Source organism: Oncorhynchus masou, chromosome 31 (genome assembly GCF_036934945.1).
Source record: "Oncorhynchus masou masou isolate Uvic2021 chromosome 31, UVic_Omas_1.1, whole genome shotgun sequence".
Taxonomy (NCBI): domain Eukaryota; kingdom Metazoa; phylum Chordata; class Actinopteri; order Salmoniformes; family Salmonidae; genus Oncorhynchus; species Oncorhynchus masou.
In genome coordinates this window covers 77,692,167-77,709,993 of record NC_088242.1, presented here as the reverse complement: position 1 = coordinate 77,709,993, position 17,827 = coordinate 77,692,167, and the positions used below count along the sequence as shown (strand labels likewise).

The 17,827-nt window shown below is 43.5% G+C and overlaps 1 protein-coding gene across 3 annotated transcripts in view; it reads left to right on the top strand.

Annotated features, from left to right (window-relative positions):
* Positions 1-17,827, top strand: part of zfpm1 (zinc finger protein, FOG family member 1) — a 103,719-nt gene that overhangs the window by 74,407 nt on the left and 11,485 nt on the right. For all 3 annotated transcript variants that reach the window (XM_064952021.1, XM_064952020.1, XM_064952019.1), the window contains exon 4: positions 42-175. In XM_064952021.1, the coding sequence (XP_064808093.1) occupies positions 42-175 (134 nt within the window). The remainder of the gene's footprint in view (positions 1-41; positions 176-17,827) is intronic.

Genomic DNA, 17,827 nt, shown 5'->3' with positions numbered 1-17,827 from the left:
GGAGACTTAGTCACTCTCTCTTCTCTTTCTTCTCTCTGTAGATGATCTGGAGCTAAGTGACGATACTGCTGGCCCCAAGGTTCTGGCCCGCAGAGACCTCACCACTGACACACTATGGGGACCATACACTGGGATCGTCCAATCAGAAGAGGCTGGAGATGACCAGGTGACAGAGGTGAGGGTTCAAAGTGCATGGAGGTAGAGGTTAATGGTCAAGGGTCAGGAAGGAGGTTGGTCAATGGATCAGTAAATTAATAAAATGCCTTATCAACCATAGATCAGTCAGTGTGTGTGCATGATTCTATTACCACATTAACAATCACTATGTAGATTTGTGTGCTTCAATGAGCAGTATTTCTGGAGTTTGACTATGGGTATGAAAAGCTAGCATAAAGTTGTTCAACAGCTGAGTCAGTCACTGAAATCATCTTTGACTGTAACAATGTTGTTAACTAACCAGCTACCTACTTAGTGCTGCACACATAATGTTTAATCTTTCAACAAACGCTAGCAAGCTACTGTAGCTTGTAGTACTAATGCTTAACTTATTATGAGTTTTCATGAAGTAGCTGCCACTGTCACGATCGTTATATAAATAATCGGACCAAGGCGCAGCGTTTGTAGAGTTCCACATATTTATTACAGTGAAACTTAAAAAACAACAAAGAATTAATGAACGTCCAGTACGTAGCGCACATAGGCACTAAACAAACCAATATCCCACCACGCAGGTGGGAAAAGGGACACACTAAGTATGATCCCCAATTAGAGGCAACGATATTCAGCTGCCTCCAATTGGGAACCATACTCACACACCAACATAGAATTAAAATAACTAGAAAAAAACCCTGGTCACGCTCTGACCTATTACACCATAGAGAACCCTGAGGGCAGCCACGAGTCATTGCAGTAGCCTGAGTCAGCTGTTGTGTTCAGCTGATCCAACAATTACGATCTTGGAGAAACATGCTGATCTACGGTGTGATTTCTAAAAACAGCCAGTTCCTCTTAATTGTGGGGCTGCATGTCTACAGCTTCAGTGTAATTTAAACAGGCTAAGCAAGCTTTTTATGTCAGTGAAGGAAGGGCTAGCTATAAGGGCTTTAAGCATGACCCAGATATAGATGGTTAGAGTCCAAGATGTTTATTAAAAATATAAAAATGGTTGTGGACAGGCAAAAGGTCAAAACCAGTTCCAGAGGTACAGAATGGCAGGCAGGCTCGAGGTCAGTGCAGACAGGAATGGAGTCCAGAAAAACAGGCAACGGTCAAAACTGGGAGGACTAGTAAAAGAGAATAGAAAAGTAGGCGCTGGTTGACTTGAACATACAAGACGAACTGGCACAGAGAGACAGGATAAATACACCAGGGAAAAACACCGGGATAAATACACCAGGGAAAATAAGCAACACCTGGAGGGGTGAAGACAATCACAAGGACAGGTGAAACAGATCAGGGCTTGACAGTACCCCCCCTCTCTAGGGACGCCACCTGGCGTCCTACCTGAGTACATACCTGGCTGACCGGGGTGTCGGCGGTGAAAATCAGCAATGAGGGTCGGGTCCAGGATGACTTTAGCCGGAACCCAGCACCTCTCCTCCGGGCCATAACCCTCCCAGTCAAACAGGTACTGGAAACCCCACCCTGTGGTCGAACCCTCAGGAGGCGTCTCACCTTCACGCTGCCTGGCCATCATTGACACGGGAGAGGGAGGGGCCTAGAAGCAGAAGACAGGAGGGCAGTGAGACAAGGGTTTAATCCTGGAAACATGAAAAGTAGGGGGAACACGGAGGGTACAGGGCAACAGCAGACGGACAGCAGTGGGACTAATGCCTCTAGTAATGGGGAAAGGACCAATGAAACGGAGGGGAAAGTTTACGTGAGTCTACCCAGAGGGGTAGGTCCCGAATGGACAGCCATACGCTCTGCTCGACAGCGAGGAGCCAGAGTCCGGTGGCGGTCCTCCAGGTACTGTCGACAAGCGGTGGTCTTGAGAAGAGCCGCCCTAGCTCTTTTCCAGGTACGCCGACAGCAGTGGATGAACATCTTGGCTGAAGGTACGTTGACCTCAACTTCTTGCTCTGGGAAGAACGGGGGCTGATTCCCCTTTTGAATGCTCCATGGGGTTAGTCCAGTAGCCGAGCAAGGGAGTGTTCCTGGCATATTCCACCCAGACCAGTTGCTGTCTCCAGGTGGTGGGGTTACTGGCAACCAGACACTGGAGTGCCGTCTCCATATCTTGATTGGCTCCCTGCGACTGGCCGTTACAGTGGTGATGAAACCCAGAGGACAGACTGGCTGACGTTTTGCACCCAATAAGAGTGCCTTCCAGAATTGGGATGAGAACCGAGGACCCCGGTCTGAGACAACGTCAACCGGGAGTCCATGGATATGGAAGACACGCTGCACCATAAGCTGGGCCGTCTCCTTGGCTGAAGGTAACTTAGGAAGAGGGATGAAATGGGAGGCCTTGGAGATTCTGTCCACCACCGTCAGAATGGTGGTATTGCCGTCTGACGGAGGAAGCCCAGTGACGAATTCCAGAGGAATATGGGACCAGGGGTGATGAGGGACAGGAAGTGGCTGTAGGAGGCCAGACGGAGCTTGCCACGGAGTCTTGCTTTGCGTGCATACCATGCATGCGGCGACGAAGGTCGATACTTCACGGACCATGGTAGGCCAGCAGAAGAGTTGATGGAGGAAAGCCAGGGTCCGATGAGTACCAGGATGACATGTAAGCCTGGAGGAGTGAGCCCATTCTAGGACCTGAGACCAGACCTCATCAGGCACAAGCAGACGGTTAGCCGGGCCCCTGCATGGTCCGATTGGGAACACTGAACCTTGCAGACCAGAGCCTCAGTTCCCCAAACATCAGAAGCCGCCAAGCAAGAGGCAGGGAGTATGGTCTCAGATTCAGAGGGGATGGCAGTGGAACTGTATAGACGGGAGAGAGCATCCTGCTTCAGGTTTTTGGACGCTGGGCGGTAGGAGATGGTGAAATTGAACCTAGTAAATAACAGAGCCCACCGGGCCTGCCAGGAATTAATGCGCTTGGCTGTGCTGAATGCTGTCTTCCACTCATCTCCTTCGCGTATCCGAACCAGGTGGTAGGCATTCCAATGATCCAGCTTGTAAAAACAAATGGTGGCTTCCTGCAGAGGTTCAAAAACCGAGGAGAGGAGTGGTAGGGAGTAACAATTCTTAATCGTAATATCATTAAGACCCCGGTAGTCAATGCACGAACGCAGGGGCTTGTCCTTCTCCACAAAGAAAAACCCTGCGCCGGCAGGAGAAGCAGACGGACGGACAGCCCCAGTAGCCAGAGACTCCTCTATGTACTCCCCCATGGCCTTGGTCTCCGGCCCAGATAGAGAATGTAGCCTACCGCGAGGTTGTGTGGTGCCTGGGGGGAGATCAATGGCACAATCATGAGGACGATGCGGGGGAAGAGAAGTAGCCCGTGCCTTGCTGAAAACTTCCAGGAGGTTGTGATAATCTGTGGGCCGGGAGATAAATCCGAGACTTGACATAAGCCCTGAGGAGCCTGTCTCGGGGAAGGCTGTGCTGCTTTGAGGCAATGGGAATGGCAAAACAGACTCCAACCCAAGATTGAACATGTGGTCCAATCAATAACGGGGTTGTGTTTTTTAAGCCAAGAAAATCCCAAAACAACTGGAACATGGGGAGACTCAATGAGAAGCAGCTGTATAGCCTCACTGTGATTTCCTGAAACTCGAAGATTAACAGGAACAGTGCTGTGGGTAACTCTGCCAATGGGGCGTCCGACCAGTGTTCTAGCGTCCATGGAAACAGAGAGAAGTTGAGTGGGAATACCTAATTCAGAAACTAGAGTAGCATCCATAAAACTCTCATCTGCCCCAGAGTCAATGAGCACCCGTAGAGATTTAGACTGGTCTCCCCACAGCAGTATAACAAAGGAGGGAGTCCGGTTAATGGGATTAAGAAGATTTCCAGTCTGGCTCACCAGAGTCCTTATGCCTACTATAGAGATGGGTCTCTTAACCTTTCTGGCGCAGGCGTTTTGCTAGCGACCCACCTCGACAACATCCGGTGAAATTGCAGAGTGCGAAATTCAAATTACAGAAATATAAATATTTAACATTCATGAATTCATGAACATTCATGAAAATAAAGCTTAACTAGGCAGGTGGTTATATAATGTCGTGCAGCCCCAAGGTACAGACAACTGTTGGAACTCAGCCTATGTGAACGTTTCTTAGGCGATAATCTAGCTCTGCCCAGTTGCATAGGTTCTGGAGTATCTGACTCACCCGTTGCTGATGATTCTCGAGGGAGCTCAGGTGGCTTCAGATCCTCTCTGAAAAATAGCCTTCGGGGACTTCCGGATTACTTCGAAGATGAGCGAGCCACTGCGGATGAACAAGTGTGACCCAGGTCAGACCTCTCACTCCTGCGTTCCCTTAGCTGCCCATCAATTTTAATGGTGAGGGCGGTGAGGGAATTGAGGTCCACCGGCAATTCCCGAGCAGCTAGCTCATCCTTTATCTCCTCAGATAGTCCATGAAGGAAGGTATCAAAAAGGGACTCCGTATTCCAGGTACTCTAGTAGTAGTCTAGTAGTTTCTGAGTGGTTGGGGGTTCTCAGAGGTGGTAGGCTGCCTATGAGCTAACTCCCTGATTTGCTCCATAACAGCCTTGAACCCCTGGTCGTGGCGTTCCGTCATGGAACGAAGCCCTTCCAGAAGGTCCTGAAGTAGCTCCTCATGCCTCCGAATGGTGGCTCCCTGCAGGGAGACAGAGTGGCGGAGCTGGTCCAGATCTGCTGGGTCTGTCAAGGCCAGTTCGCCACAAGGCGAGACCCAGATGCAGACACAGGAGACAGATGGTTAGAGTCCAAGATGTTTATTAACAATCCAAAAGGGGGAGGCAAGAGAATGGTTGTGGACAGGCAAAAGGTTAAAACCAGTTCAGAGGTACAGAATGGCAGGCAGGCTTGAGGTCAACGCAGGCAGAATGGTCAGGCAGGCGGGAATGGAGTCCAGAAAAACAGGTGGAGGTAAAAACTGAGAGTACTAGTAAACGAGAATAGAAAAGTAGAGGCACAGGAAAACCACGCTGGTTGACTTGAACATACAAGATGAACTGGCACAGAGAGACAGGAAACACAGGGATAAATACACCAGGGAAAATAAGTGACACCTGGAGGGGATGGAGACGATCACAAGGACAGGTGAAACAGATCAGGGCATGAAACTAGCTGCCTTCAGAAAGTATTTATAACCCTTGACTAAATCCACATTTTGTTGTGTTACAGCCTGAATTCAAAGTAAGTAAATATATATTTTTCTCACCCATCTACACACAATACCCCATAATGACAAAGTGAAAACATGTTTTTAGATTTTGTAGCAAATTTATTGAAAATGAAATACAGAAATATCTCAAATACTGCTGCCAAAGGAATCACCTTTAGCAGCGATTATAGCTGTGAGTTTTTCTGAATATTTCTTGAAGAGCTTTGCACACCTGGATTGTACAATATTTGCACATTATTCAAGTTGGTTGTTGACCATTGCTAGACAGACATTTTCAAGTCTTGACATAGAAATTCAAGTAGATTTAATTCAAAATTGTAACTCGGCCACAAAAGAACATTCACTGTCTACTTGGGAAACAACAGCCTTGTGTTGTAGGTTATTGTCCTGCTGAAAGGTTAATTGATCTCCCAGTGTCTGGACGCCTGCATCTTTGTAGTGGCGGGGTATATTGATACACCATCCAAAGTGTAATTAATAACTTCACCATCCTCAAAGGGATATTCAGTGTCTGCTTTTTTATGTATACCAATCTACCAATGGGTGCCCTTCTTCGCGAGGCATTAGAAAACATCCCTAGTCTTTCTGGTTGATTCTGTGTTTGAAATTCACTGCGTGACTGAGTGACCTTACCGATAATTGTATGTGTGGGGTAAAGAGATGAGGTAGTCATTCAAAAATCATGTTAAACACTATTATTGTCCATGCCACTTATTATGTGACTTGTTAAGCACATTTTGTTATTTAGGATTGCCATAACAAAGGGGTTGAATACTTATTGACTCAAGACATTTCAGCTTTTCATTTTGTATTAATTCCACTTTGACATTATTGGGTATTGTGTGTAGGCCATGGACAAAAAAAATCTATATTTAATCAATTTTAAATTCAGGCTGTAATACAACAAAATGTGGAAAAGCCATGGGGTGTTAATACTTAAGAGCATCGCAGAGAAGTGACGTCATCTAACGTGAGACACTGCCAATCACAGCAATTATGCAAATATTAGAACTCTCACTTTTGGTCTCCACAGAACACATTAGTTGTTAAGCAACAGTTTGTTTGTCCAGATGTAACCGGTCTGTCAAAAGTTGCTAGCTCATGTCTAAATTCTGAAACTAAATACATACTGCAATTCCAACCACAAAATCTTCAATGCTGACCACACAGACCGCGTTGTGTGTGTGAGCATTGCAAAATAAATGTACACGTACAGTACCTTTGGAAAGTATTCAGACCCCTTGACTTTTTCCACATTTTGTCAGGTTCCAGCCTTATTCTAAAATGAACTTAAAAAAAATGTCCTCATTAATCTACACACAATACCCCATAATGACAAAGCAAAAACAGGTTTTTAGACATTTTTTTCTAATTTATTAAAAATGAAAATGTGTGGAATGCTTATGTTACTAGCTCCTAACAATGCAGTAAAATGTCAGACAAGTACACAAATGACCCACTGCCCCCCCCCAGAAATGTCAGAATGAAAACAAGTAACAAATCAAATAGCACTGTAACAGTAATCCAAATGCCATCTATACTTATATACACCGGAATAATTTACAGTTCACAAGATATATTAAAAATGATATGTACAGCAGTATATGTTTTATTTATTTATTTAACATGTACAGTGCATTCAGAAAGTATACAGACCCCTTGACTTTTTTCCAAAATTGTTACAGCCTTATTCTAAAATGCATTCATATTTTTCTCTCGTCAATCTACACAGTACCCCATAATGACAAAGCAAAAACGGGTTTTTAGACATTTTTGCTAATTTCTTAAAAATGAAAAACGGAAATATATTACATAAGTATTCAGACCCTTTACAGTACTTTGTTGAAGCACCTTTGGCAGAGATTACAGCCTCGAGTCTTATTGGGTATGACGCTACGAGCTTGGCACACCTGTATTTGGGGAGTTTCTCCCATTCTTCTCTGCAGATCTTCTCAAGCTCTGTCAGGTTGGATGGGGAACGTTGCTGCAAAGCTATTTTCAGGTCTCTCCAGAGATGTTCGATCAAGTTCAAGTTTGGGATCTGGCTGGGCCACTCAAGGACATTCAGAGACTCGTACCAAAGCCACTCCTGCATTGTCTTGGCAGTGTGTGTCTAGGGTTGTTGTCCTGTTGGAAGGTGTATCTTCGCCCCAGTCTGAGGTCCTGAGTGCTCTGGAGCAGGTTTTCATTAAGGATCTCGCTGTACTTTGCTCTGTTCTGATCTTTGCCTCAATCCTGCCTCGATCCTGTCTCCCAGTCCCTGCTGCTGAAAAACATCCCCACATCATGATGCTGCCACCACCATGCTTCACCGTAGGAATGGTGACAGGTTTCCTCCAGATGTGACGCTTGGCATTCAGGCTAATATTGGTTTCATCAGACCAGAGAATCTTGTTTCTTATGGTCTGAGAGTCTTTAGGTGCCTTTAGGTGCCTCTTTAGGTGACTCCAAACGGGCTGTCGTGCGTTTATGAAGAAGTGGCTTCCCTATGTCCATTCTACCATAAAGGCCTGATTTGTGGAGTGCTGCAGAGATGGTTGTCCTTCTGAAATGTTCTCCCATCTCCACAGAGGAACTCTGGAGCTCTGTCAGAGTGACTATCGGGTTCTTGGTCATCTCCCTGACCAGGGCCCTTCTCCCCCGATTGCTCTTTTTGGCCGGGCGACCAGCTCTATACGAAGAGTCTTGGTGGTTCCAAACTTCTTCCATTTAAGTATGATGGAGGTACTGTGTTCTTTGGGACCTTCAATGCTGCAGAAATGCTGGTACCTTTCTCCAGATCTGTGCCTCAACACAATGCAGTCTCGGAGCTCTACGGACAATTCCTTCGAACTCATGCCTTGGTTTTTACTCTGACATGCACTGTCAGCTGTGAGAACTTATATAGACAGGTTTGTGCCTTTCTAAATCATGTCCAATCAATTGAATTTACCACAGGTGGACTTCAATCAAGTTGTAGAAACATCTCAAGGATGATCAATAGAAACAGGATGCACCTGAGATCAATTTCGAGTCACATAGCAAAGGGTCTGAATAGTTTGAAAAAACTTTATTTCTGTTTTTAAATTAGCAAAAATGTACGAAAAAAACCTTTTTTGTTTTGTCGTTATGGGGTATCGTGTGTAGATTCCTGAGTATTTCTTTGTATTCATTTTAGAATAAGACTGTAACATAACAAAATGTGGGAAAAGTCAAGGGGTCTTTCCGAAGACACTGTACATGTTATTCAGTCATTTCATCCAAACTGCTTGCGCACGTCATCGAGAAAATCAAACAGTGTTTCATTTTTTATGCTTGACGTGCTGCAAGTCCCGCCTCTTCCATCTCCTCATTGGTTTTTAGGAGTATATGCCCACGTGGGTGATTGAAAGATGAACTGAGATCCACATTCCAGTTCAGTTGGTGGTGGTAATGCACCTTAAAGTTGGTTGCCAACCGCCATATAAAGTCCACAGAAGAAGACAGAGAGATGTTTTTATTTATTTGTCCTTTATTTAAGTAGGCAAGAAGGTTAAGAACAAATTCTTATTTTCAATGACAGCCTAGAACAGGGGGTTAACTGCCTTGTTCAGGGTCAGAATGACAGATTGTTACCTTGTCAGCTTGAGGATTCGATCTTGCAACTTTTCAGGTTACGTGTCCAACGCTCTAACCACTAGGCTACCTGTCGCCCCAGATTACTAGAAACTAACTAGGTTTCCTCTTTTATCTGTGGATACATTTTCGGAGTAGAGAACACACGATTTTGTGTGACTCAAAAGGGGTCAACATTTTACCAATATCCTGAAGGACCTTGTGCATTTCAGGTAAAATACTAATTACCAAAGTGCCAAAATCAGAAGGGCTGCTACCTGAGCTATCAGATGAGGGAGTGTCATGACGCGTATGCCAGCTTAGAGTTCGCAGGCAACAACCAATCAGATGTGGGGGAGCGTGATGACCAGCTTGCATGGGCAGACGAGAGACATTCATTTATTTTATCTAGCCTATTGATCCATCAATGATTTGGCTAATTATTAGCTATAATAAAACCAACTGTTCTAAATGCAGTGTGATAATCAGATATCTTATTCAAACTCAGCTTTCAAGCTTAGTATGATATTTGCCCTTACTCATAGTTAGGCTAGTTTGTCTTAACCCAAAATATGTTTACTCCAAAGCTGCATTGTTTTTAAAATGGCATGCAGACAAACAAATGGACACATCTAGATTTAAAACACACAGTTTCACAGAACTGTTCACAGAAATTATTTCTCTGTGATATTATTTTTGTTATTTTTTAAATTTGCTGATTTTTGGCTGATTTTAGAAGAACACTTCTGAACACTTCTCTTCTCACTGCATGTTTCACTTCTTTATTTGGCACTTTACTATAGTCATTTATTTATTTAACTTAAAATATTTGAGATAAGAAAACATTTTAATTGGAATTGGGCTGCCTGAGTAAACACAGCCTTAGACTTTGACCAACAGGAGTAGGTTGATATACTTTTTCATATTTAAATTAAAATCAGGAAAGCAGATAACGTAGGTGATGTTTATTATAGTCTTGCAGTCCATCTTTTTGGTATTTTGTACCAGTTTACATCTCTTTACAAAGGCATGGTTTTCAAATATGGATGATGGCAATCTTTTAAATAATAATAATAATTGATTGGCCTTATATGGCATTTTTCTAGACACTCAAAGCTCTTTACAGTATAAGATGAAACTCACCACAATAACCCCACTTACATACTCTTGCAATAAATGCCATGGGATCTTTAGTGACCACAGAGTTGGGACACCTGTTTAAAGTCACATCTTCTTACATTTTTATTGAAGAACATTCCATTGTTAGTTAGTACTTCAACATTATTAAAATGAAATTGTTGCAAAAGTGTATGGTATAAATTACAGTTATCTATCTTTGAACTTACTACTTTCTTGTTCATTTCAGCAACACATTTCTATTTGGCTTTTGTTTGTCTGTCTTTCCCCTGGTGGCATTCATATGTCTTTGTGCCCACAATTTGAAAGGGATTGAATGAAGGACTTTTGAATGAAGGACTTTTAATCTCCCAGCTGAGTTGTTTTTACTGCCAAAGGTTGTGCATCTGTTGAAGGTCAATAATAGGATATATTACTATTAGGATGAAAGGCTTGTAGGGAAACTAACAAAGTTGCTCTATCAAATAGAATAACTCCTCTGTGCTTGGAATGGAATTCCTTATGCTAATTTGCTAGCTCAATTTAGATGAGAGTAGCAACAGTTAGCTACTGTACAAGTTACCTAAAAAATAAAAGACGACTTACACTTTTGCCCAAGACTTTTGTCCTTTCTCAATGTTATGAACTTTAGTGATGTTGCCAATTCTTGTTCCCGGATGTATTTAGTTATTTTTGGTGCTTTCAAGACAACTGGGAACTCCAAAAAACTAAACTGATCTTCAGGTCGGAAAGTCGGAGCTCTAGAAAGATGCCAGAGTTTCCGACTTGGCATTTCGAGTTGGATGACTGTTCAAAATTATTTTTCCTCGTCGGAGCTTGTAAGCCAATTGTAAGGCAGGTCCACGGGTCTTCACCAGACATCACCGGCAATAACATCGCCCTTTGGGCACAAATCCACTGTCGCTGGACCAGACAGGACTGGCAAAAAGTGCTCTTCACTGACCAGTTTTGGATTTGTCTCACCAGGGGTGATGGTCGGATTCGCGTTTATCGTCGAAGGAATGAGCTTTACGCCGAGGCCTGTACTCTGGAGTGGGATCGTTTTGGAGGTAGAGGGTCCATCATGGTCTAGGGCAGTGTGTCACAGCATCAGTGGACTGAGCTTGTTGGAGTGAGCTTGTTCATTGGAGGCCATCTCAATGCTGTGCGTTACAGGGAAGACATCCTCCTCCCTCATGTGGTATCTTTCCTGCAGGCTCATCCTGACATTACCCTCCAGCATGACAATGCCACCAGCCATACTGCTCGTTCTGTGCGTGATTTCCTGCAAGACAAGAATGGCAGTGTTCTGCCATGGCCAGCGAAGAGCCCAGATCTCAATCCCATTGAGTACGTCTGGGACCTGTTGGATCGGACGGTGAGGGCTCGGGCCATTCCCCCCAGAAATGTCCGGGAACTTGCAGGTGCCTTGGTGGAGAGTGCAGTAACATCTCACAGCAAGAACTGGCAAATCTGGTGCAGTCCATGAGGAGGAGATGTACTGTAGTACTTGTGTGCAGCTGGTGGCCACACCAGATATTGACTGTTACTTTTGATTTTGACCCCCCCCCCTTTGTTCAGGGACAACATTATTCCATTTCTGTTAATCACATGTCTGTGGAACTTGTTAAGTTTATGTCTTAGTTGTTGAATCTTGTTATGTTCATACAAATATTTACACATGTTATATGGCAGTCGGGAGGAAGCAAGATCAGGTGGGACCATTCTAGCCAATGAGAGGGCAGTATTGTGTGTAAACAATAGGCACAACTCTGATATAAAGTGTTTTTTCTCAAAGTTGGCAGGATATCACGTGTCCTACATATCAGTACACTCGTAACAACCAACGCGCTATGAAAATGATAATTAATCAAATTAGCCACACGTAGCAAATAAGCCATTCTATGTTTTGTTATCCAAATTCGACACTCTCATTGACCTCCATATAAAATCTCCTCTCTTGGTGAGGGGAAAAAACCACCACCTGCTGTAGAAGACAGTTATCCCTCTTATTTGCCTCTTCCTCTCTGATGTGACGCACACGTTTCAGTTAATTACTATAGCTCCCGCCTTGGACCAATCATTGTAATTTTGTAAATGACGGATCTCTATGGCATTCAATCATTCACTCAAGTTTCGTCAAAATCGGGCCAGTGCTGTCTGAGATATCGCTTGTGACTATCATACAAACGGACCGGCGGTTGGAGACCTATCCACAGTCCTGTATGTACTCCTCAAAGGGTTAATAAATATAGGAAGACATTACTATCACTATTGCTATGTTGTTATACCTGAATTACCATTCATGATTCTCTGAGGGACTGCTCCTCTCCTGCCTTGTCTCATCCTCATGTATCCATGAGCCTGACTGACGCATTGGTCCTGCAGCTTCTCCTTTCCTCTCCCAGCTGCATCCTAGCCAGCCCGCCCCTGTCCTTTTTTCTCCCTAGACGTCCGCTTGTCTTTTATCTCTGCATGGCGCCATCCTCCTGGACAACAAACGCCAATGATTGATTTCTGGTTGATAGGCTCTCATTTCTAAGATTTAGTTTATTATCTGAATTGCTGAGTCCAAACACACCCATCACATATATCTGTCACTTCCTCCCTTGCCCTGCTCATCTCTTTCTCATTTTCTCTATTCTATTATGTTCAAGAAGACTACATCTCAATGGAGTTTTTCGATGATTCTCAGCTTTGACCATCTCTTTTGAGTTCTCACCCTCTGTCTCACCTCCCTCACCCCTGCTATCTGTGAGTTTAAGGAGTGAGAAGACAGACCCTCAGTATCAGGAGGAGATAGTGGGTTTAATCTCACATTCCTCCTGTGTCTCCCACTGTCACTTCACTCTCCTCCTCCCACAGTTCCCCGACAGGCCGCCAACTCAGGATTCAGTAGGGGTGAGGGTTACCCTCAGTACAGTAGATCCACCGCCACGCAGCCTTTCATCTCTATATCTGCTCGTCCACAATTGTTTTCTGCTGAGTTCTCTTCTCTCCCTCTATATGTGTAGTAGAGGCACAATTAATCTGTCTGTGCCTGATTGTTGCCATCTACTGTGTGAAGATTAAACATTGACAACCTGAACAAAATTCAAAATACCCAATTTACACAGCTAACGTTTGGTTTCCTTTGCTGTCATTGAAATAGATGTGTTACCAACCAATCTGCTTGGTTAGCAATAGTATGAAACATTCTGTGTAAGGAATTAAACAAAGGGTTACCAATTTCAAAGTGTCACCTCCTCCCTGTCCCCTCCCACCTCAGACCTGTCCCAGTGGTGGTGTCATGGTGGTGGCCGTGGTGTCTCTGGAGCCTCTCATCACATCACAGGGTGATTTGGCACCACCCGCTTGGCCTCGCCTGTCCTTGCAGGCCTTCAGATCCATGCCAAACCTGCCTGCTCTGCTCTGCCTTCTCTGAGTAAATTTGCTTCTTATTTGGTCTGGCCAGATAAGCTATCAGTTTAATACGGGGCATACCCTTTAACACATGGAGACAAGTGTTCACTTTGAACACCAACACACAAAACAACACTAGCGCACTCTCACACAACAAACATAGATCCTAGCTAATATTAGGCCTGTTATTTTTTGATCCGATATAGATTTCATTCTTGATGTAGTCTTTTTTTTCATCTCTTGAGAAAGAGGCATAAAACATACCTGATATGGATGTTTGACTTTTTTACGGTGCATAATAATGTTTACTGACGATTTACGCCCTGTAGCCATGACATCTGTACCTATGAAATGCTTAGAAAAAATTATTCAAAAACAAATTCTCTCTGGTCTCTCATCCCAATTAGACTTAAACCAGTTCACCTACCATGCCTCCAGGGGTGTTGATGACAAACATTTAGAAAATAGTCTAGTGGAAATTGTATTCAATGACTTCAGTAGCACGTTTAACACAATCCAACCCCACCTACTGTTGGATAAGCTGGTGAATTTGGCTGTCAGCTCTCTACTGATCCTACTGTTGGATAAGCTGGTGAATTTGGGTGTCAACTCTCTACTGATTGTACCTTTATTTAACTAGGCAAGTCAGTTAAGAATCAGGTGAATAAATAGTTTCCTTGTGAACTGTACTCAACAAGTGAAGTTTAACTCCGCCATCTCTACATCTGGAATGGTGAATACGGGAGCCCCTCAAGGTTGCGTACTTTCACCGATACTGTACACACTGTACACAAACGATTGTCAAACCTCTTACTCAGCCCACAAATTCTTTAAATATGCAGATGGCACCGCTGTTGTGGGTTTCCTCCACCCAGACCAAGTCTCTCTTCAAGGTTTTGACAGAGAAACTGCAGAATTTATCCAGTGGTGTGCAGATAATTTTCTTGAAATAAATGTTAATAAAACAAAAGAGATGGAAATTGATTTCAGAAGGAACAAAACTCCACTACACCCAACGAAGATCAATGGGGAATCAGTCGATAGAGTGACCACATAAAAGTACCTGGGAATCTAAATAGACAATAAATGGATATTCAATGACTGTGCCTTTGCAAAGATAAAGAAATTGCAACAGAGAATGTTTTTTTACGCAAGCTGAACCATTTTAATGTTGAACGCCATATCTTACAAATGTTCTATAAATCTGTCCAGTAGAGTGTGCTGTCCTTTGGAAACATGCGAGTGCAGGACCAAGTCAATCTTCTGCACTTTATCAAGACGGCGGGAAGGAAAATTGGTATAAACCAAGAATCAGCCACCAACTTGTACACAAAACTCATCCTCCTAAAACTTGAAAGCATTTTAGAGGACAGTACTCACCCACTTCACTCAAAATTCAGTTACAGCAGCACCCAGACAAGGGGAAAGAGATCTCTTCAAAATAAAATTCAAACAGATTGATATGGGGACTCTTTTATTCCAACAGCCATTAGACTGTATAAAAAAAAGTCTGTTGATCCCACGAGTATACAGTATATCACACTTTCACTTTAAATGTGTAGCTATAGCACTTTGAATTATTTTGTGTAGTTTCTGTGTTTTCCTTTTTTAAGCACATGACCAAATTAATTTCCCCCTGATGGGATAATAAAGTTGATCTGAATCTAATCAGGTTGCTTTAGATTCCTGGGAGTTTTTAGTTCAGTGAACATGCCCTCATCTCATGGCAACTGAGGTCAAATGTGTCACCTCCCTCCTGATTGGATCACACACAGATCTGATAATAATAAGTTTCTTATGATTGGATCACAAATTGATCAGATTAGGACGTTTTTTTATTCTGACTGAAGGCAAAAGATACATCATGAGACGCAAAACAAGCCCCCTGTTATGTAGTGATGATTTGTTGGTAGCAAAAAAGTTACAATAACTTCAGAATAACAATGCTTAAACAAAGGAAAGAGTTTAGTTCAACCTCAGTTTGATTGATACTCATCCAAACCAGCTACCGCAAGAGCAACTTAACTTACATATTGCTTTAGTTCCCCTCTCTTCCCCCTCCTGTCTTTCACGGAAATGAAGCCTAGAGGCAGGATCCTAGAAGGAGTATAGAGTTCAAAGCATTATCACGCGTGGAACGTCTTTTCATCATGTTTTAGAAACAAGCGTTCGCACTAATCCCCCAATAATCTCTCCAGGAGAACTCCAGCGATAAGGCGCGCCACCCACGGCTTTCAAACACACTTTTGGGGAGTCTCTATCTCCCTCTCACTGCTCTGCTGTTCCATAGGAAGGACAAGTGAAGGTGACCACCCTCTCAATCTCTCTCTTTCGCTCTCTCTAACAGTGTTTGTTTACCTCTTGGTAAATCTCTCCAGTTGATCTGAAATGATCAACAGAGGACCATCTACAGCACCCTACTGCACTCCAACCCTCAAATTAGATCTGAATTAAAACGATCGCTCCAGAAGACCAAAATCTGTAATTTAGCACTTGTCGCCCTGTTGATCGCTCCTGAAAGTCTCTGATAATAAAGTGCACTGAACTATCTTGATTCTTGATGGCAGACTTGTTGAGAGCATTTCCATGTTTGATTTAATTGGCAACAAGGCCCTAAGGTTGTGCTACAGGCCTGAGAGTTCACATAGAGCTCACAGGAGGACCAGGGAAACGTTATACTAAACCCATCATCAGACACTTCCTCACCAATCTAAATGTCTGTTCCTATGTCTTCCTGCCTCTGACATTCTCTGAGAAGTTGTGCAATAGTGAGAGGTAGGGACCAGGTGACCAAAGAAGTGGACTGAGTAGAGGCAAATGGAGAGGCAAAGGGGAGAAAGAGAAATGATAGGAATGAGCATTGGAAAAAGCCAGCAAAAGAAAGAAGGCAGTGCCAGAGTGGAAGAGAGAGGGAACGGAAAGAGGTGGGAATGGAGAGATGGAGGTGATGGGGAGGGGTGCTCATTCTCATCACTCAGTCCCTGTGACTGGGATGGTATCTGCATCTCGCTGTCATCAGCGTTGACTTCTGCGGGGTGGAGAGTAGAGGAGAGAGGAGAGAGGGAAAACCTTCCTCTATCTCTGAGGCTTATCTCCGGCAGTTCAGGAGCCCGCTTTCCAAGAGTGCCTCATTTTCAAATCTCTTATCTCGCCCGTTTTAAGTATCGCAAGTTTTATATTTTACATGTCATTTGCATGCTGCTCATCAACCTTTTCTTAGAGGTGTCTGCAGATATGTGTGGATGTGTGAGCGGTGTGTTTTTCTATGTTAGCTTGTTGTATATGATACATGTTTTTAGTACACTGAGCTCATGTATTAATACACACGTGTATTTGTGTAGAGAAATCTAGTGTGTGTGTGTGTGTGTGTGTGTGTGTGTGTGTGTGTGTGTGTGTGTGTGTGTGTGTGTGTGTGTGTGTGTGTGTGTGTGTGTGTGTATGGTGCGTGTGTGTTCGTACCCGTGTGTGTGTTAATTAGTGTGCGTGTGTGTGTTGAGAGAGAGTGTGTGTGAGAGGCGGATGAGAGTAGGTTTCTGATGTTTATCTTTCTTCCTTTTCTTCTCTGTATTTTTGGAGGATTCACAGTGACCTCTTTGTTTGGGACAGTGAGTACCCCCTCCATTCCCCCCTTTTGGGAAAGAAAACATTTCCTGTAAGGGAGAGATTGACAGAGAAGGGCAGACAGAGGGGTAGGAATGAGAAAGAGAGAGGGATGAGAGAGAGCTTGATTAGCCATACAGTACTGTAGAGAGGGAAGGATGGGAAGATTAAGAGGTAAATGGGAGGAGGGGGTGAAAGAGAGCGAGAGGAAGAAAGAGTATGAATGAAGACCAAGCCAACCGCAATGGTCAAAAGGCCTATGATGGAACTCGGTGGAAGTCAATTGAACAGGCCAGGAAAGAAGAGACACTATTCTACCTTCCTGTTCTTTTCTTCTCAGTCTGTCCAGCTGTTTCTGTTTCATACAGTACATTCAAAAACCCTTGGATGACATCATTATCCAGGATGCACATATTGAAATTGAAGATTGACCAATCAATCCATTGGTTTTCTCAGTTTCTCATGGGTCCTCAGAGAACAGTCTTCTAAAGTTGCTTTAATCAACAGGGAATATTAATCAAATTATGGTAGAAATTATGTATGTATGTATGTATGTATGTATGTATGTATGTATGTATGTATGTATGTATGTATGTATGTATGTATGTATGTATGTATGTATGTATGTAAACCGTAAAAATCTACGTAGTACACACACTGTTTGATAGTGGTATGAAGGCTAAATCTACTGGAGGATGGGTAGGCATTTTATTATTTCCTCTGCTTTAATTGACCTGTATATAAAGCTGAATTGATCTGAGTCGGGGTTAGACTTGGGGTTAGTGCATGGAAAGGTTTCTCCCTTCATTTCCACCTCCAGAGGAGAGCGTTTGGGGAGA